Source organism: Heterodontus francisci, chromosome 28, assembly GCF_036365525.1.
Source record: "Heterodontus francisci isolate sHetFra1 chromosome 28, sHetFra1.hap1, whole genome shotgun sequence".
NCBI classification, from domain to species: domain Eukaryota; kingdom Metazoa; phylum Chordata; class Chondrichthyes; order Heterodontiformes; family Heterodontidae; genus Heterodontus; species Heterodontus francisci.
In genome coordinates, this window is record NC_090398.1 from 30,560,433 (window position 1) to 30,582,608 (window position 22,176).

A 22,176-nucleotide genomic window follows, 5' to 3' on the forward strand; every position below is an offset into this window, starting at 1 on the left:
CAATCTGAAAATTGTCTAGGCCTGCTTCTACCTCATCCTCACTATCCTTTTCCTTCTCAATAGTCCCCATGACCTAGCATACCTGTACTGGTTTATCCTCCTCCCTGTGGTAATATTGCATCAACATATTGATATCAAACAGCCAATTCTTTTCCCAGTGATCACGGGTTTCAATCAAGTAATTTACCGTACCCACTCTTTACACCACTTTATACTGAACCTGCTTTTAATAGTTCACCCTGTAAAGGTAATAATACTAATACTTCATCCCCTAGTTGAAAATTTTGGGTCTTTGCCTTCTTGTCCGCCCATTTTTTTCATATTGGCTTGGGATGATTTAAGATGTTCCTGAGCGACGTTACAAGCTTTCGTGAGCCTTTCCTGGAACACAGATACATCGTCGCGTATCGAAGGTTCATTCCTTTGTTCTAAGAATCTGTCTTCGATGAGTCTTATTTCTTGTCTGCGGGGAGGCAGTGGTGTAGTGGTATTGTCACTGGACTAGTAACCCAGAGACTCGGTATTTTTCTGGGGACATGGGTTCAAATCCCATCAGAGCAGAAGGTGAAATGGGAATTCAATTAATAAATCTGGAATTAAAAGCTAGTCTAATGATGGCCATGAAACAAATGTCGATCGTTGTAAAAACCCATCTGGTTCACTAATGTCCTTTAGGGAAGGAAATCTGCTGTCCTTACCTGGTCTGGTCTACATGTGACTCCAGACCCACAGCAATGTGGTTAACTCTTACATGCCCTCTGAAATGGCCTAGCAAGCCACTCAGTTGTACCTATTGTACGAAGTCAATAAAACAGAATGAAACCGGAAAGACCACCCGGCATTGACCTAGGCATTGGAAATTACAACAGCAAACCCAGCCCTGTCGACCCTGCAAAGTTCTCCTTAATAACATCTGGGGGCTTGTGCCAAAGTTGGGAGAGCTGTCTCAAAGACAAGTCGAGCAACTACCTGATATAGTCAAACTCACGGAATCATACCTGCCAGATACTGCCATCACCATCCCCGGGAATGTCCTGTCCTACTGGCAGGACAGACCCAGCAGAGGTGGTGGCACAGTAGAATACAGTCTGAAGGGAGTTTCCCTGGGAGTCCTCAAGATCGACTGCGGACCTGATGAAGTTTCATGGCATCAGGTCAAACTTGGGTAAGGAACGTTCTTGCTGATTACCACCTCCCGCCCTCCCTCAACTGTGAATCAGTACTCTTCCATGTTGAACAGCACTTGGAGGAAACACTGAGGGTGGCAAGGGCACAGAATGTACTCCGGGTGGGGGACTTCAATGTCCATCACCAAGAGTGGCTCGGTTACACCACTACTGACCGAACTGGCCGAGTCCTAAAAGACATAGCTGCTAGACTGGGTATGCGGCAGGTTGTGAGGGAACCAACAAGAGGGAAAAACATTCTTGACCTTGTCCTCACCAATCTGCCTGCCACAGATGCACCTGTCCATGACAGTGTTGGTAGGAGTGACCTCCGCACAGTCCTTGGAGAGATAAAGTTCCGCCTTCACATTGAGGAGACCCTCCATCGTGTTGTGTGGCACTACCACTGTGCTAAATGGGATAGTTTTTGAACAGAACTAGTAATGTAAAACTGGGCATCCATGAGGTGCTGTGGGCCATCAGCAGCAGCAGAATTATACTCAACCTCAATCTGTAACCTCAAGGCCTGGCATATCCCCCACTCTACCATTACCATCAAGCCAGGAGACAAAACCTGGTTCAATGAAGAGTGCAGGAGAGCAGGCCAGGAGCAGCACCAGGCATACCTCAAAATGAGGTGTCAACCTGGTGACGCTACAAATGATTCTGTGATTATGAATATCTTAGCCTGTTGCCTGACTAGTCTGTGAGACAGCTCTCTGAATTTTGGCACAAGATGTTGGTGAAGAGGAGTTTACAGGGTTAAGATCATAAGAACTAGGAGCAGGAGTAGGCCGTCCGGCTGGTTATGCATGTGGTGTCAGGAGCCTCCGTCAACACCAGGTGGTTTGTCTGGTTTTATACTGCTTACACTTTTTTTTAACCAATTTGATAGAACTGAGTAACTTGCCAGGCCATTTCAGCCAGCAGTTCACAGTCAGCCACATTGTTGTGTGTCTGTAGTCACCTAGAACCAGACTGGATGGACGGCAGATTTCTTTCCCTAAACGACATTAGTGAACCAGGTGGATTTTCATGACCATCTGGTAGTTTTCCTGTACAACATTCTTGATACTAGCTTTATTCCAGATTTATTTACTGAACAGAATTTACATTCCCCAGCTCCCATGGTTGTATATAAACTCATATCTCTGGATCAGTGATCCAGGCCTCTGCCTTACTAGTCCAGTGACGTAACTGTGTTACTCTACCCTTGGTGGAACACAGAGACCTCAGAGTTTTGTCAGGCTGGAGGTGGTTACAGCGATAGGGAGGGTCCAGGCCCTGGAGGGATTTGAAAATAATGAGAATTTTTAAATTAATATGTTGCTGAACTGAGAGCCAATGTCCAGCCAGATAAACTGCTCATTGTCTGATACAATAACAGTGGGATTACTGACAATTCACAGTATAACCCACTTGTGTCCGATGTCAAATTTCCCATTTCTGCAGAAGGTAAACACTGCCGATGGTTTTAAAAATGAATCCAATGTAATGTCTACTGTCTAATAACCAGGATCACGTGTGGATTTGTAATGAGATTTCTAATCGTACAGGGCAGGCTGGATCATGTTAACCATCAGAGGGAAAATATCACCTGTGTAGGCATCTCCATGTTCAGTAAATGTTAGAATCAAATCAGGATTTAAAACTTATTTTCACCATTCTTCACTTTCAGGTGAAGTTTTCATTAACTGAGTTTTAATTTATACACACACCTCTATTGAAGCTGTGAATTAAATCTTGCAATATTTATTGAATAATAAAATGTTTATCAGAAGTTGTTTTTATATCAATACAGCTAACATTGAAAACCACTTTCTGTCTGTTCTAATTGAAGATGTTCAACAGAAACACAAGGAAACACTCCGGGTACAAACTGAAACACTGAGAGTGAACACTATCCTAATAAAGGAGAAGGTTAAGATTTTCCAGCTGGTTGATCGATACGCTGAGCTAACGGTCATTTCTACTGTTCGAGATCGAACACTTGTAGAACATGAACTGCTGGTAAGCGGCCGAGACCATGAAGAGTGGAGAGAGAAACATCTCCGGAAAGAACTGGAAAAAATCCGAACTGATCAATTGTTCCAGAGCAGTTTTTCCTGGGGAAAATCCAAATCTGGGAGTTCAGCAGCACTGAGTGGAGTCCCGGGGATTGGAAAAACAACAATGGTACAAAAGATTGTTTATGACTGGGCCACTGGGAAAATATACCCAAACTTTCAATTTGTTTTCAGTTTTAAATTCCGGGATTTGAATACTATTAACTGCAGAATAAACCTGAGGAATCTGATACTGGATCTGTATCCTTACTTTGGGAATGTTCTGGGAGAGCTCTGGAAGAATCCAGAGGGATTGCTGTTTATATTTGATGGTTTGGATGAATTCAAGGACACGATCGATTTTGCTGACAATCGGAGAAATACAGAACCTCAGTACATGTGCACAGATCCCGAATGCTGCTGTGAAGTGCCTGACATTGTGTACAGTTTAATACAACACAAGCTGCTCCCAGGATGTTCAGTGTTAGTGACCAGTCGTCCCACTGCATTACATTTATTGGAAAAGGCTGAGATCAGTGTCTGGGCTGAAATCCTGGGATTTGTTGGTGATGAACGGAAGGGATATTTCAACAAGTTTTTTGAAGATCAGACGGTGGCAGCAGCTGTTTTCAAACACGTGGAGGAGAACGAGATCCTGTACACCATGTGTTACAACCCTTCCTACTGCTGGATCCTCTGTCTGTCACTGGGTCCCTTCTTTACACAAAGAGACAGGAAACAGCAGCAAGTTCCCAAGACCATCACCCAGCTATATTCCTACTATATTTACAACATTCTGAAAAACCATATCCGAGAGATTGAAAACCCCGGTGATGTGTTACTGAAGATCGGTGAGATGGCCTTCACAGGAGTCTCCAGGAAGAAGATTGTGTTTAGAGATGGAGATTTGATCGAGTATAATCTGCAACCTTCCCAGTTCCTGTCTGGATTCCTGATGGAACATTTGGAGAGAGATGATTCTGTCCAGAATGTGGTTTACACATTCCCGCACCTCACCATCCAAGAGTTTGTAGCTGCACTCGCACAATTCCTGACTGCAGGTCGCGAGGACATCCGGAATCTCCTCAGTGTAGCTCACAGTGAGGAAGATGGGAGATTTGAGATATTTCTGCGTTTTGTCGTTGGTCTCTCCTCCCCACAGGCAGCTCGACCCCTGGAGGAGTTTCTGGGTCCATTTCCTCATCAAACGACCTGTCAAGTGATTGACTGGGTGAAGGAGACAGTTAAAGGACAGATTGGAAAAAACACAAATGTAACTGGTAAAAGGAAGCTCCTGAACACATTGCACTACCTGTTTGAGTCTCAGAATAAAGCACTGGTTCAGGACACAGTGGGATCGATGGACACACTTAAATTTAGTGGATTGCGACTAACCCCAATTGACTATGCCGTCCTGTCACACGTTATTGGTCTCTGTGATACCATAAAAAACATTAATCTATATCGCTGCGACATTCAGTGTGAAGGATTCCAGCGGCTGAGTCCCGTACTGCACAAATTCCAGGTGTTGAGGTAACTGTTTATTTGTCTCTAACTGTTGAAATGTTGAACAGTCACAGATTGTGTTGTTGCTCTGTAATGAAGGGAAAGAAACAGTTCTGTTGACCCTCAAACTTGGGTGTCAACTGACGTGGCAGACAAAAGACACCTGCACGAGATACTTCATATAAACACTTTTATTGATACTTAAATCACTTAGCTACTCATTATTTCACTTGTTAAACTACAATAAATCACAAGACTCACGGCTTGGACTTCAATTCGACCCGTTGTGAGGTGAGGTGATCAGTCTCCCTCTGATGGGTTCTCTTCACTGAACTGGACTCAGGGTTCCCTTTCCGTGATGGTCCTGCAGGTCTTCTCCTTTCGGGGCTCCGAGCCTCCCCTTCTTATCCAGTTTCTCCCAGCATTGCGAATGTTCTTTGTCACGTACACTCAGGGCCTGGAGTCGTCTGTCTGCTTAGTTTTAAAATCAAAATACATCTGCTGGCCTTCCTTCTTATCTGTAACCTTGCCTCACAGCATCCCACAGTCTCATCGAATGTTTTATCACCCACTGTCTAGCAGGCTGGAAAATAATGACTTCAGCTGCTTCACAGCTCCGTCTCCTTGTGTAAAGCTGGCAACTTTTACCTTCATGCCTTGCACAGTTTTAGTTGTTAACCTTCGGCTGCAGTTCAGTTGAACCAGAGAGAAACAGATTTGACACAACGATGACAAATAATAAGAGGATTGTTTAGTTTTACCACCAGGACTGGAAAATCTAAAATGGATCCTTGTGAACCATCAGGGATTTTACAATCTGTATGGAATCAGTAAATACAGGTCACTGAAAGGGTCTGATAATTTAATTACAATAAATCATCATTCATAAGGCTGGACAGCGGAATGTAAATATAAAATATAAACCAGCAGTACAGAAAATTAATGTCAAATATTTTCCACATCCAGCATTTTAACTAGAAACAGGACAGAAACCCAAGTTTAAATAATTAACATTAGATATTTAATCCAATCCCATGCAGGATGTGTATGTCGAGTGAGATGTTCCCTGGATTGGGAGTATTGGGAAACAGGAATTATTTTAGCTGTAAATGTTTAGGATTATTCACAGTCCTGAACATTTAAGAGTGATTTTTGGGAGGTTAAACTTGCTGATAAAAAGGCTCCAATCTAACATGTTGTGGGGTATTAACCCCGGAGTACAGACACACACCGGTCAGCGGTGGGGCCTCACAGCAGCAGCTCCTGGGAAAAACCTGGGCCTGAACCCAGGGATTTCCCATAATCTGTCCCTTGTGCGTGAGGCCCCAATTGGGAAGGGAACTCCCAAAGATTCCCCAAAAACTGTCGGGCCAGTTAACGTTTGAAATAAATGCAGCACCAGTTTAATGGGGAATAAAGTGAGAGACTCCCCTCCCCTGTAAAATAGGAGCACAGGCACATTTAAAACTTGCAACTGAGGCCATTCGGCCCATCATGTCCTCACTGGCTCTCTGAAAGAGAAACTCCCTCAATTCCATTCCCCTGCCTTCTCCCCATAACACAGCCCATTCCTCCTTTTCATATAACTCTCTAATTTTCTTTTTGAATACTTCAATTGAACCTGCTGCAACCACATTCTCAAGCAACGCATTCCAGACCTTAACCACTCGCTGTGTGAAAATGTTTTTCCTCATGTCGCTTTTGCTTCTCTTACCAAACACTTTAAACCTGTGCCCTCTCATTCTAGATCCTTTCACAAATGGGAACAGTTTCTCTCTATCTACTGTGTCCAGATCCCTCATGATTTTGAGTACCTCTATCAAATCACCTCTCAGCCTTCTCTTCTCCAAGGAAAACAGTCCTAACTTCCCCAGTCTATCTTCATAACTGAAGTTCCTCATCCCTGGAACCATTCTTTTTCTTCATTTCTGTACTTTCTCCAAAGCCCTCACGTCTTCCTTCAAGTGTGGTGCCCAGAATTGGACACAATACTCCAGCGGAGGCTGAAGTCTTATCCAAGTCTTACACAGTCATTTGCTGTGATCTGGATTGCACTGCCTGAAATGACAGTGAAGCAGATTTAATCATAACTTTCAAAAGGGAATACTTGAAAGGAAAGATTTGCAGGTGGATGGCAGTAGGTGAATTGCTCATTCAGAGGGCTGGTACAGACACGATGGGCTGAATGGCCTCCTTCTGCACTGTAACAATTCTGTGATTCTGAAATTGTCCATTTTGGAAGGAAGAATAAAAGAAGCATATTATCTAAATGGTGAGAGATTGCAGATGCAGAGGGATCTGGGTGTCCTAGTGCATGAATCACAAAAAGTTAGTATAGAGGTTCAGCAAGTAATTCGGAAAGCTAATAGAAAGTTATCCTTTATTGTGAGGGGAATTGAATACAAAAGTAGGGAGGTTGTGCTTCAGTTATACAGGGTATTGTTGAGACCACATCTGGAGTAATGTGTACAGTGTTGGTTTCCTTATTTAAGGAAGGATGGAAATGTATTGGAAGCAGTTCAAAGAAGGTTTACTAGAGTAATTCCTGAAATGGGTGGGTTGTCCTCTGAGGAAAGGTTGGACAGGCTAGACTTGTATCCACTGGAAGTTTAGAAGAGTAAGAGGCGACTTGATTGAAACATATAAGATTCTGATGGATCTTGACAAGGTGGATGTGGAAAGGATGTTTCCTTTTGAGGGAGAATCTAGAATCAGGGGTCACTGTTTAAAAATAAGGAGTCGCCCATTTAAGACCGAGATGAGAATTTTTTTTCTCTCAGGTTTGTGAGTCTTTGGAACTTCCTTCCTCAAAAGGCAGTGGAAGCAGAGTCTTTGAATGTTTTTAAGTCAGAGGTAGATAGATTCTTCATTCGCAAGGGGGTGAAAGGTTATTGTGGATAGGCAGGAGATCAGCCTTGATCATGTTGAATGGTGGAGCAGACTCAAGGGGCTGAGTGGCCTACTCCTGCTCCTAATTCATATGTAAGGAGAACAACCCCAGATTTTCCAATCTAACCTTGTCGCTAAAATCCTCCATCCCTGGAATTGTTCTGTTGAATCTCTACTGCACCCTCTCAGTGACCCTCACATCCTTCCTAATGTGTGGTGACCAAATCTGGACGTAATACTCCAATTGTTGCCTAACCAGAGCTTTATAAAGATGCTGCATAACTTCCCTGCTTTTGTACTCAATACTTCTATTTATGAAGCCCAAGATCTCATAAACTTTGCTAACTACTCTCCCAATATGTCCTACCCTGTTCAAAGACCCATGCACATGAACCCCCAGGTCTCTCTGTTCCTGCACACTCTTGAACTGTGCCATTAAGTCTATGTTGCCTCTTCCTATCTCTTCTGCCAAATGCATCACCTTACACTTCTCTGTATGGCATTCCATCTGTTATTTGTCTGCCCATTCTGATAGCCTATCAATGTCCTGATGCAGGCGATTGGTATCATCCTCATAAGAACATTAGAAATAGGAGCAGGAGTAGGCCATTCAGCCCCTCGAGTCTGTTCTGTCATTCAATAAGATCATGACTGATCTAGTTGTGGCCTTAACTCCACTTTCCTGCCTGTCCCCAATAAACCTTGACTCCCTTGTCAATCAGAAACCTGTCTAACTCAGCCTTGAATATATTCAATGATCCAGCCTCCACTGCTCTCCGGGGAAGAGAATTCCAAACACTAACAACCCTCAGAGAAGAAGTTCCTCCTCATCTCCGTCTTAAATGGGAGGCCCCTTAGTTTGAACCTGTGCTCCCCCCCCCACTCCCCCGCCCCCCCAGTTCTACATTCCCCACCAGGGGAAACATCCCCTCAGCATCTACCCTGTCATGTCCCCACAGAATCTTATATTTTTCAATTCGATCACATCTCAATCTTCTAAACTCCAATGAGTATACGTCCAACTTGCTCAACCTTTCCTCATCAGACAAACCCCTTGTTGACCCTTTTTCTCTGTTGGGTATCCACTGATGTGACAGACAAAGATACACTAAAACGAAAGTATCGCATCACTTCACTTTATTAGTACTAGAATCACTTAAACCATACAAAAGCTTACAACAGTTTTATTTAGACACCAAATAAGTACAAGTCTCACTTCTTGTACGAGATAGTACCCGTCAACGCAGCACGTCTTGTCACGGTTGATCACTGAGCCTCCAGACTCAGGGTCCTGTCTTCGAGAGTTGTTCCCGGCTTCTCGCCGAGAATACCCTCCAGTTTTAACCCTTATATATTCTTTGAAGGCTCCTTGTTCAACCCATGACTCACATGATCTTGTTTTGCACAAATCTTCAAGCATTATCTCATCTTTGGACAGCATTAGCCATTTAGCCATCTGAACAGAAGTCCAGACTTGTTTACAATAACCACCGTTCATTCCCCTATATCTGTTCCTCTTTTATCTATTCTTGTTCAACACTCTAGTCTCATGGTCACATATCCCGAACCACAAGCTTCGACATGTCTGTTAGCTTACCAGCCAAAGACCTGCAGGTTGATAGGTAAATTGGCCATTGTAAATTGCCCCTAGTGTTGGTAGGTGGTAGGAGAATGGTGGAGATGTGGTAGGGAATATGGGATTAATGTAGGATTAGTATAAATGGGTGGTTGTTGGTCGGCACAGACTCGGTGGGCCGAAGGGCCTGTTTCTGTGCTGTATCTCTCTATGACTCTTCAGTTCTGCACTTATGTTTAGCTGCCTTCGAGCATGCCGGGTACAAAGCGTTACTTGACCAACTTTTCAGGGCCTACATTCGGGAATCAGCCTAGTGACCTCTGAACTACTTCCAATGCAAATGTGTCCTCCCCCTCCCTTAAATAAGGTGACCAAAACTGTACAGAGTACTGCAGATGTGGACACAACAATGCCCTGTACTGTTGCAGCAAGACTTGCCTATTTTTATACGCCATCCCCTTTGCAATGAAGGCCAACATTCATTTGCCTTCCTAATTACTTGGTGTTCCTGCATGCTGAGTGTTTGTGAGTCATGTACAAGGTCACCCAGGTCCTCTGGACCACAGCATTCTGCAGTCTCTCTCCATGTAAATAATTTTATTCCTGCTGGCAGATGGAGTATAATGCGAAAAATGTGAGGTTGTCCACTTAAGCAGGAGTAAACTTATTTACGTGGAGAGAGACTGCAGAATGCTGTGGTCCAGAGGGACCTGGGGTGGCCTTGTACATGACTCACAAACAGTTTTGTCCACCTACTTAACTTATTGATATCCCTTTGCAGACTCCTCACAACTTACTTTCATACCTATCTTCATACTGTTTCCAAATTTGGCTACAATACATTTGGTCTCTTCATCAAAATAATTCGTGTAGATTGTAAGTAGTTACAGTTTGCTGTCCTGAAAATGACCCATTTATCCCGACTCTCTGTTTCCTGTCAGTTAGCCAGTCCTCTATCCATGTTAATATATCACCCCCAATACCAGGAGCTCTTATCTTGTGCAGTAACCTTTTATGAGCGATCTTATCGAAGACCTTTTGGAAATCCACATACACTACATCTACTGGTTCCCCTTTATCCACCCTGCTTGATGCATCCTCAAAGAACTCGAAGAACTTTGTGAAACATGATTTCCCTTTCACAAAACCATGTTGACTCTGCCTGACTGTATTGTGATTTTTCCAGATATCCTGCTGCTACCTCTTTAAAAAATGGATTCTAGCATTTTCCCAACGATAGATGTTAGGCTAACTGGCCTGTAGTTTCCTGCTTTCTGTCTCTCTCCTTTCTTGAACAGAGGTGTTATACTTGTGATTTTTCCAATCCACTGGGACCTTTCCAGAATCTAGGGAATTTTGGAAGATTAATACCAATGCATCCACTATTTCTGCAGCCACTTCCTTTAAGACCCTCGGGTACAGGCCATCAGGTCCATGGGATTTGTCAGCCTTTAGTCCCATTAGTATTCCCATTACTTTTTCTCCAGTGAAAGTGATTGTTTTAAATTCCTCCCTGCCTTTTGCCTCCTGATTTTCACTGTTTTCCACATCTCCAAGTTTAGTATCATTGGCAATTTTTGAAATTTGACTCTGTATTCCAATATCCAAGTTATTTGTATATATCAAAAAAGCAGTGGTCCCAGTATTGACTACTGTCTACCATCCTCAACTCTGAAAAACAACACGACTCATAGATTTTACAAATCTATGCTGGCTCTCCGTAATTAACATAAACCTCTCCAAGTGCCTGTTATTTTTTTTCCCTGATTATTGTTTCTAAAACCTTACCCACCACTGATGTTAAACTGCCCGTTCTGTAGTCACTAAGAATGTCCTTGCAGCCTATTTTGAGTCAGTGTGTCATATTTACCACTTTCCAATCCTCTGGCACCTCCCCTGTATCTAGGGAAGATTGGAAGATTATGACAAGCCCTTCTGCTCTCTCCACCCCACCTCCCTGAGCAACCTGGGATACAAGTCATCCGGACCATACGACCCATCCACTCCAAGCAAAGCCAGCCTTTCCAGTCCATCCGGCCGAGCAATTTTCACCCGTCCATTACCTCCAGCATCTCCACTTCTGCTATTTTGTCAGCATTATCTTCCTTAGCAGACACCAATACAAAGTACTGATTAGGTATTTTAACCTTACCCTGTGTCTCTGAATATATATCACCTTCTTAGTTACTAATAGTCCCCACCCTGCCTCTGACTACCCGCTTACCATTTACATGCTGGTAGAAGATTTTTGGATTCCCTTTTATATTAACTGCCATTCTATTCTCATATTCTCTCTTTGCCAGTCTTATTTTGCTCTTCACTTCCCCTTTCAACTTATTGTATTTGTCCTGGTTCTCTCATGAAGAATCCAGCTGACATGAATCATACACCCTTTTCTTGTTTCAGTATATTCTCTACCTCGTTCATCATCCCAGGAGTCCTGGCTTTGGTTCCACTAACTTTTACCCTTGTTGGAATGGACTGAACCTGTACCTGAAACATCTCCTCCCATTGGAGACTGCTGAAAATGACAACACGTTGGAGAGCAGTCCAGACCATGGCACCAATGAGCAAGAGACTGCACAGGGGGAACAGCAAAGTGTAGGAATGCAGTGGTTATAGGAGATTCCATAGTCAGGTATTTCTGTAACCCTCATTGTGAGTCCCACATGGTGTGTTGTCTCCCTAATGCTGGGGTAAAGGAGAGAGTGTAGAATAGTTTGCAGGGGGAAGGAAGTGATCCAGAAGTTGTGGTACACATCAGTACCAACGACATAGAGAGGGCAGATATTGAGGTCCTACAGTCTGATTTTCAGGAGCTCGGGAGAAAGTTAAAAAGTCAGACCTCAAGGTAATAATCTTTGGATTAGTCCCAGTGTCACACGCCAGTGAGAGTAGAAATCGGAAGATAAGGAGCATCAATACGTGGCTTGAAGCATGGTGCAGGAGGGAGGGCTTCAGATTCTTGGGGCATAAGGACCCGTTCTGGGGCTGAAGGCACCTATTCAAAAGGGACAGGTTCCACCATAACAGGACTGGGACCAATGGCCGTGTGGGGATGTTCACTCGTGCGGTTGTGGAGGGTTTAAATTAAAGTGGCAGGAGGATGGTCACCAGCATATAGAAGTAGAATAGAGGAGTAAGATACATAAAGGAGTGAGTGTATTAGATAATACTAGAGAAGGAAGTAGTACCATATTAGATACGAACATACACCATAGCAGGTGGAGTCGGCCATTCGGCCCTTCGAGTCTGTTCCACCATTTGATAAGATCATGACTGATCTGATTGCGGCCCCAACTCTACTTTCCTGTCCAGCTGCTATAACTTTTGACATCCCGTCAATCAAGAATCTGTCGAACTCAGCCTTAAAAATATTCAATGACCCTGCCTCCACTGCTCTCTGGAGAAGAGAATTCCACAGACTAACAACCTTATGAGAGAAAACATTTCTCATCATCTCGGTCTTAAATGGGAGACCCTTTATTTTTAAACTGTGTTCCATAATTTTAGTCTCTCCCACAAGGGGAAACATCTTTTCAGCATCCACCTGTCAAGTCCCCTCAGGATTTTATATGTTTCAATAAGATCACCTCTCATTCTTCGAAACTCCAATGAATACAGACCCAACCTTTCCACATATGATAACCCCTTCATCCCAGGAATCAGTCGCGTGAATCTTCTCTGAACTGCTTCGAATGCAATTCTATCCTTTAAGTAAGGGGACAAAAACTGAATGCAGTACTTCAGATGTGGTCTCACCAACACCCTGTACAACTGTAGCTAAGCTTCCCTACTTTTATATTCTATTTCCCTTGCAATAAATGACAACATTCCATTTCCTTCCTAATCACTTGCTGTACCTGCAGACTAACTTTATGAATCATGTACCAGGACACCCAGATCCCTCTGTACTGCAGAGTTCTGCAATCTCTCCGTTTAAATAATATACTGCTTTTCAATTCTTCCTGCCAAAGTGGATAAGTACACACTTTCCCACATTATACTCCATCTGCCAAAATTTTGCCTCCTCACTTAACCTATCTATATCTCTATGTAGACTCTTTATTTACTTCATTGGCTGGAAAGTGCTTTGAGATGTTCGGTGGTTGTAAAAAGCGATACAGAACATCGAACATAGAACATAGAACACTACAGCGCAGTACAGGCCCTTCAGCCCTCGATGTTGCGCCGACCTGTGAAACCATCTGACCTAAACTATTCCATTTTCATCCATATGTCTATCCAATGACCACTTAAATGCCCTTAAAGTTGGCGAGTCTACTACTGTTGCAGGCAGGGCGTTCCACGCCCCTACTACTCTCTGAGTAAAGAAACTACCTCTGACATCTGTCCTATATCTATCACCCCTCAACTTAAAGCTATGTCCCCTCGTGTTTGCCATCACCATCCGAGGAAAAAGACTCTCACTATCCACCCTAACTAACCCTCTGATTATCTTATATGTCTCTATTAAGTCACCTCTCCTCCTCCTTCTCTCTAACGAAAACATCCTAACGTCTAACGTTCTCTGGTGCATACAACCTGAAGGGTTTTACATGGTTTCGAGCCCCTCAGTGTACTATGGCAGGAGGGCCTTACACAGTGGTCTTTCCCCATTGAGCCTTTGCAGCAGCTGCCCCAAGCTTCAGTACGTCCCTCAGTATGTAGTCCTGGACCTTAGAATGTGCCAGTCTGCAATACTCAGTCATGGACAACTCTTTACACTGGAAGACCAGCAAGTTTCGGCAGACAAAAGTGTGTCTTTCACCAAGTTGATGGTCCTCCAGCAGCAGTTGATGTTTATCTCTGTGTGCGTCCCTGGGAAGAGCCCATAGAGCATTGAGTCCTGCATTACATCAACTCCCAATTTCTCACTGCATGCCTCAATTCCTTCTTGCTTCAGAAACACATCTTATTGTCTCGTGAGCATATTTATACTGCCTGATTCAATGGCCTTACAGCGTCTGACACCATTGTGATTGGAAGTGGATTTAAACAGATAAGCTTTTGGCTTTGATTATACAGTAGTGTCCTTATGTGTGACTAGTGGTATTCCGCAGGGATCTGTGCTGGGACCTTTGCTCTTTGTAGAAATGCAAGTCTTTTTCTTTATATGGAGATATTAGATCAGGTGACCAAAAGCTTGGTCAAAAGTAGGTTTTAAGGAGTGTCTTATTGGAGGAAAGTGATCTGGGGAGGGTTTTCCAGAGCTTGGGGCCTGGAAAACTGAAGGTCACCAATGGTGGAGCGATTAAAATCAGGGATGTACAAGAGGCCAGAATTAGAGGAGCACAGATATCTCGGAGGGTTGTGGGGCTGGAGAAGATTACAGAGATAGAGAGATTAAGAAGGATTACAAGGAATACAAAGGCATGTTTAGCCATGTGTGTATAAACACAAAGTGTGGTGAATAAGTTTGTTGAGCTACAAGCACAAACAGCATGTGGGAATATGAAATAAAAACAAAGTGCAGTCAATACTCAGCAGGTCAGGCAGCATCTGTGGAGAGAGAAGCAGAGTTAATGTTTCAGGTCTGTGACCTTTCATCAGAACTGATGTAAAGATAGGGAAGGATAAAAGGGAAGTGTGGTGACAGTACTGATTAGGGAAGACATTGTCCCTCTGTCCCTCCACACTCTTTAGAACTATGACATTAAGTCTATATTGCCTCTGCCTCCCCATTCTGCCAAAATACATCACCTCACCCTTCACTGTTTTAAATTCCATCTGCCACTTGTCTGCCTATATTATTAGTCTATCTCTGCCCTGTTACAGTCGATTGGTGACATCCTCACAGTCTGCTACATCTCCGAGTTTGGTATCACCAGTAAATTTTGAAATTTTACTCTGTTCCAACATCCAAGTCATTTAGAAATGTCACAAATAAAATCAGTGCACCAGCACTGACCCTTGCGGAATATCAATGTCTATCATCCAGTAGTCTGATAAACAACCATTTACCACCACTCACTGGTTTCCATCCTTAAATCAGTTTTTTGTTTTTGTCTAAGCTGACACTGACCTTTCTGTTCGATGCACCTTGATGTTTTTTTATTAATCAGCCTTTTATGTGGAACTTTGTCAAAAGCTATTTTAAAATCCATATCGAGAACGTCCACCGAATTCCCCTCATCAACCTTCTCTCTTACATCATTAAAAAAATTCAGTGAGATTAGTCAAACATGATCTACCTTTTACAAATCCGTACTGACTCTCCTTAATTAACTCAAACCTCTCCAAATACCTGTTCACTTTTTTCCTGATCATTGTTTCCAAAATCTTACCCAACACAGTTAAACTGTCTGGTCTGTAGTTACTACACATGTTCTTACAAACTTTCTTGAACAAGGGTGTCACATTTGTCACTCTCCAATCCTCGAGCACCTTCCCCATATCTAGGGAAGATTGGAAGTTTATGACAAGTCCTTCCATATCTCCACCCCCACTTCCTTAAGCAACCTGGATGCAAGACATCCAGACCAGGTGACATATACACTCGAAGCAGAGAAGGCCTTTCCAGTACGCCCTGCCGATCAATTTTCACCCCATCCATTACCCCTACCATCTCCACTTCAACCGGGATTTTGTCAGATTCCACCTTCTTAGTAAACACCGATATAAAATACTCATTTCATGTTCTAGCCTTGCCCTGCACCTCTCAGCATATATCACCCTCTTTGACCCTAAGAGGCCTCACGCCACATCTTACTACCCCCTTAAGCCCTTAAGGTGATTGGTAGAAGGATTAGAGGGGACATGAGGGGAAACGTTTTCACCCAGAGGGTGGTGGGTGTCTGGAATTCACTGTCAGGAATGGTGGTGGAGGCAGAAACTCTCAATTCTTTTAAATGGTACCTGGACATGTACCGAGGGTGCTGTAACCTGTGGGGCTGTGGACCAGGTGCTGGAAGGTGGGATTATTTTGGGTGGATGGCTTGTTTGACCAGGGCAGATACGATGGGCTGAATGGCCTCCTTTTGTGCTGGACGGTTTCTATGTTTCTTACTATTTACATGCTGTCAGGGTAGGCGGTGGCGGAGTGGTATTATCACTGGACTAGTAACCCAGAGACCCAGGGTATTCCTCTGGGGACATAGGTTCGAATCCCACCACAGCAGAAGGTGGAATTTGAACTTAATAAAAAATCTGGAATTAAAACTGGTCTAATGATGGCCATGAAACCATTGTCGATTGTTGTAAAAACCCATCTGGTTCACTAATGTCCTTTAGGGAAGGAAATCTGCTGTCCTTACCTGGTCTGGCCTACATGTGACTCCAGACCCACAGCAATGTGGTTAACTCTTACTTGCCCTCTGAAATGGCCTAGCAAGCCACTCAGTTGTAACTAACCGCTACAAAGTCCATAAAAAGGAACGAAACCTGACAGACCACCCGGCATCGACCAAGGCACCGGAAACGACTACGGCAAACCCAGCCCTGTCGACCCTGCCAAGTCCTCCTTACTAACATCTGGGGGCTTGTGCCAAAGTTGGGAGAGCTGTCCCACAGACTAGTCAAGCAACAGCCTGACATAGTCGTACTCACGGAATCATACCTAACAGACAATGTCCCAGACACTGCCATCACCATCCCCGGGTCCATCCTGTCCCACCGGCAGGACGGACCCAGCAGAGGTGGTGGCACAGTGGTATACAGTAGAGAGGGAATTGCTCTGGGAGTCCTCAACATCGACTCCAGACCTCATGAAGTCTCATGGTATCAGGTCAAATATGGGCAAAGTAACGTCCTACTGATTACCACCTACCGTCCTCCCTCAGCTGATGACTCAGTACTCCTCCACGTTGAACAGCACTTGGAGGAAGCACTGAGGGTGGAAAGGGTACAAAATGTACTCTGGGTGGGGGACTTCAATGGCCATCACCATGAGTGGCTCGGTAGCACCACTACTGACCGAGCTGGCCGAGTCCTAAAGGACAGAGCTGCTAGACTGGGTCTGCGGCAGGTGGTGGGGGAATCAACACGAGGGAACAACATACTCGACCTCATTCTCACCAGTCTGCCTGCTGCAGATGCATCTGTCCATGACAGTATTGGTAGGAGTGACCACCGCACAGTCCTTGTGGAAACGAAGTCCCGCCTTCACATTGAGGATACCGTCCATCGTGTTGTGTGGCACTATCACCGTGTTGAATGGGATAGATTTCGAACGGATCTAGCAATGCAAAACTGGGAATCCATGAGGCGCTGTGGGCCATCAGCAGCAGCAGAATTGTACTCAACCACAATCTGTAACCTCATGGCCTGGCATATTCCCCACTCTACCATTTCCATCAAGCCAGGAGACCAACCCTGGTGCATTGAAGAGTGCAGGAGGGCATGCCAGGAGCAGCACCAGGCATACCTCAAAATGAGGTGTCAACCTGGTGAAGCTACAGCCCAGGACTACTTGCATGTCAAACTGCATAAGCAGCATGCGATAGACAGAGCTAAGCGATCCCATAACCAACAGATCAGATCTAAGCTCTGCAGTCCTGCCACATCCAGCCGTGAATGGTGGTGGACAATTGAACAACTAACTGGAGGAGGTGGCTCCACAAATATCCCCATCCTCAATGATGGGGGAGCCCAGCAGATCAGTGCAAAAGATTACGCTGAAGCATTTGCAACAATCTTCAGCCAGAACTGTCGAGTTGATGATCCATCTCGGCCTCCTCCAGAAGTCCCCAGCATCACAGATGCCAAACTTAAGCCAATTCGATTCACTCCACGTGATATCAAGAAACGACTGAAGGCACTGGATACTGCAAACGCTATGGGGCCTGACAACATTCCGGCAATAGTACTGAAGGCCTGTGCTCCAGAACTTGCCGCGCCCCTAGCCAAGCTGTTCCAGTACAGCTACAACACTGGCATCTACCCTGCAATGTGGAAAATTGCCCAGGTATGTCCTGTACACAAAAAGCAGGACAAATCCAACCTGGCCAACTACCGCCCCATTTGCCTCCTCTCAATCATCTGTAAAGTGATGGAAGGTGTCATCAACAGTGCCATCAAGTGGCACTTGCTTAGCAACAACCTGCTCAGTGATGCTCAGTTTGGGTTCCGCCAGGGCCATTCAGCTCCTGACCTCATTACAGCCTTGGTTCAAACATGGACAAAAGAGCTGAACTCAAGAGGTGAGGTGAGAGTGACTGCCCTTGACATCAAGGCAGCATTTGACCGAGTATGGCATCAAGGAGCCCTAGAAAAACTGAGGTCAATGGGAATCAGGGGGAAAACCCTCCGCTGGCTGGTGTCATATCTAGCGCAAAGGAAGATGGTTGTGGTTGTTGGAGGTCAATCATCTGAGCTCCAGGACATCACTGCAGGAGTTCCTCAGGGTGGTGTCCTTGGCCCAACCATCTTTAGCTGCTTCATCAATGACCTTCCTTCAGTCATAAGGTCAGAAGTGGGGATGTTCGCTGATGATTGCACAATGTTCAGCACCATTGACGACTCCTCAGATACTGAAGCAGCCTGTGTAGAAATGCAGCAAGACCTGGACAATATCCAGGCTTGGGCTGATAAGTGGCAAGTAACATTCGCGCCACACAAGTGCCAGGCAATGACCATCTCCAACAAGAGAGAATCTAACCATCTCCCCTTGACATTCAACGGCATTGCCATCGCTGAATCCCCCACTATCAACATCCTGGGGGCTACCATTGACCGAAAACTGAACTGGAGTAGCCATATAAATACCATGGCTCCAAGAGCAGGTCAGAGGCTAGGAATCTTGAGGCGAGTAACTCACCTCCTGACTCCCCAAAGCTTGTCCACAATCTACAAGGCACAAGTCAGGAGAGTGATGGAATACTCTCCACTTGCCTGGATGGGTGCAGCTCCAACAATACTCAAGAAGCTCAACACTATCCAGGACAAAGCAGTCCGCTTGATTGGCACCCCATCTACAAACATTCACTCCCTCCACCACCGACGCACAGTGGCAGCAGTCTGTACCATCTACAAGATGCACTGCAGCAATGCACCAAGGCTCCTTAGACAGCACCTTCCAAACCCGCGACCTCTACCAACTGGAAGGGCAAGGGCAGCAAATACATGGGAACACCACCACCTGCAAGTTCCCCTCCAAGTCACACACCATCCTGACTTGTAACTATATCGCCGTTGCTTCACTGTCACTGGGTCAAAATCCTGGAACTCCCTTCCGAACAGCACTGTGAGTGTACCTACCCCACATGGACTGCAGTGGTTCAAGAAGGCTGCTCATCATCACCTTCTCAATGGCAATTAGGGATGGGCAATAAATGCTAGCCTGGCCAGCGTCGCCCACATCCCATGAATGAATTTTTTAAAAATGGATTTTTGGGTTCCCTTTTACGTTAACTGCCATTCCATTCTCAGATGACCTCACACATCAGAGCTGCAACAATCTCCCACACGGCAGCTCAGTTAAATAGCCGGCATGGCCTCCCCCGACAAAGTGGAGGGGACGGGCTGTCTGACATCTGCAATGGTGTCACATGTCTGTGTGCAGGAGCTGGTGCCATTTTTCAAGGGCAGCCAGTGCTGCCCCCAAAATTTACCAAACAAAATAGTAACGGCCCTTTCCCACCCCCCATAACAATTACATTAAGTATTTTCCCTTTCCCCCCACAAAACACTTACCTTTGAAACGTGACCTTTGGTTCCCCCAGACTGTACAAAGTTTAAAGTTCATCCCTTCCCACAATCCCCTATACAGATGATGATTGTTTGACCCCCATCCCCCCATCACCGCTCCCCCCCCCCCCACGCCACACAAAAAATCTTAATTCCCCCCCCACCCCGCACCAGTGTCCTGCCTGCTTTTCCCAGACGGGGAAGTGAAGGTGTGGGAGTGCCGGCTGCTGCACTGGAGATCGTGGTGGGCCCGGAAGATTCGAGGTAAGTTTATTTAAATCTATTCATTAAAATATTTCAATGCAGGTCCCGTCGCCCAGCGGCAGGGGTGCCGTCACAGAGCCTTGTCACCACCAGGAGGATCAGGCCGGGCCCTCCCGGAGTCGGGCTCCATGGTGAGCCTCTGCCAGAAGCATCTTCCACCTCCCCCACCATGGAGCCTGAAATCAGGGGCTCGGTAAAATCCAGCCCATTGTGTTTGGCCTGGTTCCTGCTTGAAGAATTCACCTGACATGCTCCATACACTGTTTTTTTATTTTGTCATATTCTCTATCTCCCTCATTATCCAAGGAGCCCTGGCTTTGATTCCCCGACCTTTCCAGCTTGTTGGAATGTACTTAGCCCATTCTCCGTGATATCCTTTACCCCAGCACCAGGGAGGTAACACATCATACAGGACTGACCAATCTGAATTCACTGTTTGATTTGTGGGTGACTATCTAACATTGATGGTCTCTAGTTTTGCTTTTCCCCACAAGTGGAAACATTCTCTCTGTGTCTCCTCTATTGAAACCTTTCATACTTTTAAACACCTCTATTAGATCACCCCTCAGCCTGCTCTTTTTTTTTAAGAAAAGAGACCAGCCTGTTCATTCCCTCCTGATCGGTATTCCCTACATTTCTGGTATCATCCTTGTAAATATTTTTCACCCTCTCCAGTGCCTCCATATCTTTTTTATAATATGGTGAACAGAATTGTCTGCAGTATTCCAGGTGTGGTCCAACCAGGGTTTGACACAAGTTTAGCATAACTTCTATACTTTTCAATTCTACCCCCTAGGAATAAACCTTAGTGCTTGGTTAACTGTTAACCTGTGTAATTACTTTTAGTGATTTGTGTATCTGTACTCCCAGATCCCTTACCTCCTCTGCCCCATTTAGATTCTTATTTTGTAAGTAATATGTAACCTCTTTGCTTTTCTTTCCAAAAATGTAATACCTCACATTTATCTATGTTGATATTAATTTTTCAATTACATGTCCATTCTGCAAGTTTGTGAATATCTTCATGTAATTTGTTGCTATCCTCCTCAGATTAACTATCCCCACAACCCCAAGTTTGGTGCCATCTGAAGATTTAGAAATTGTGTTTTTGATTCCAAAGTCTAAATCATTAATATAAATTGTAAAACAGTGATCCCAGCACTGATCCTTGTGGAACATCACTTTCCACCTTCTGCCATTCTGAGTAACTACTCTTTATCCCTATTCTCTGCTTTCTGTTTTGAAGCCAGCTTGCTGTCCATTCTGCTTGATCCCTGATCCTGCAATCTCTGACCTTATTCATTAGTCTGTTCTGTGATACCTTATCAAAGACTTTTTGAAAATCTGGATAAATTGCATCTACTGCATTAGCATTGTCTACTTTCTCTGTCACCTCTTCAAAAAATTCAACAAGGCTGGTTAAGTAAGACTTTCTCTTTAAATCCATGCTGACTTTTCATTATTATATCTTTGGTTTCTAGATATTCTTCTCTTCCCACCTTTAGTAGAGATTCCATTATTTTTTACCACTGATGTTAAGCCAACTGGTCTATAGTTCCCTGTACATGTTCTATCTCCTTTCTTAAATATAGATATAATGTAAGCGATCTGTCAGTCTTCTGGCACGACACCTTTCTCTAAAGAATGATTAGAAATGTGTAGTAATGTCTCTGCTATCTCTTCCCGAGATTTTTTTAAAATGTGTGGATGTAATCCATTTGGACCAGGGGTTTTTATCCTCTGAGTTTGATTAGTTTATTTAAAACTTCACCTTTTTATTTTCAATGCTGTTATCTGATTTCTAATCTGTCCACCTATCCTGTTTTCCTGGTAAATATTGAAGCAAGGTCATTATTTAATATTTCTGTCATTTCTCTATCATTGTCTGTTGTGATATAATCCTGACCATCAATAATTGACCCTTTTCCATCATGATTTTCCTTTTTTTATTTATGTGCCTAGAAAATATTTTACTATTTGCTCCTTGATAATTTAATTGTTCCTTTTTGTCCTTTTTGAAAATTTCTAATCTCTTTGTCATGCTCCCCCCTGCTGCTCATGTGCTTAGTGTCTGTCTTTTTCCAAGACCTCATTTTTCTTTATC

General features: G+C 44.3%; 1 protein-coding gene across 1 annotated transcript in view; it reads left to right on the plus strand.

The window, feature by feature from the left end:
* Positions 1 to 22,176, plus strand: part of LOC137385168 (NACHT, LRR and PYD domains-containing protein 12-like) — a 56,561-nt gene that overhangs the window by 16,823 nt on the left and 17,562 nt on the right. Inside the window, exon 5 of the mRNA XM_068060136.1 lies at positions 3,007 to 4,744. Coding sequence (XP_067916237.1) covers positions 3,007 to 4,744 — 1,738 coding nt within the window. The remainder of the gene's footprint in view (positions 1 to 3,006; positions 4,745 to 22,176) is intronic.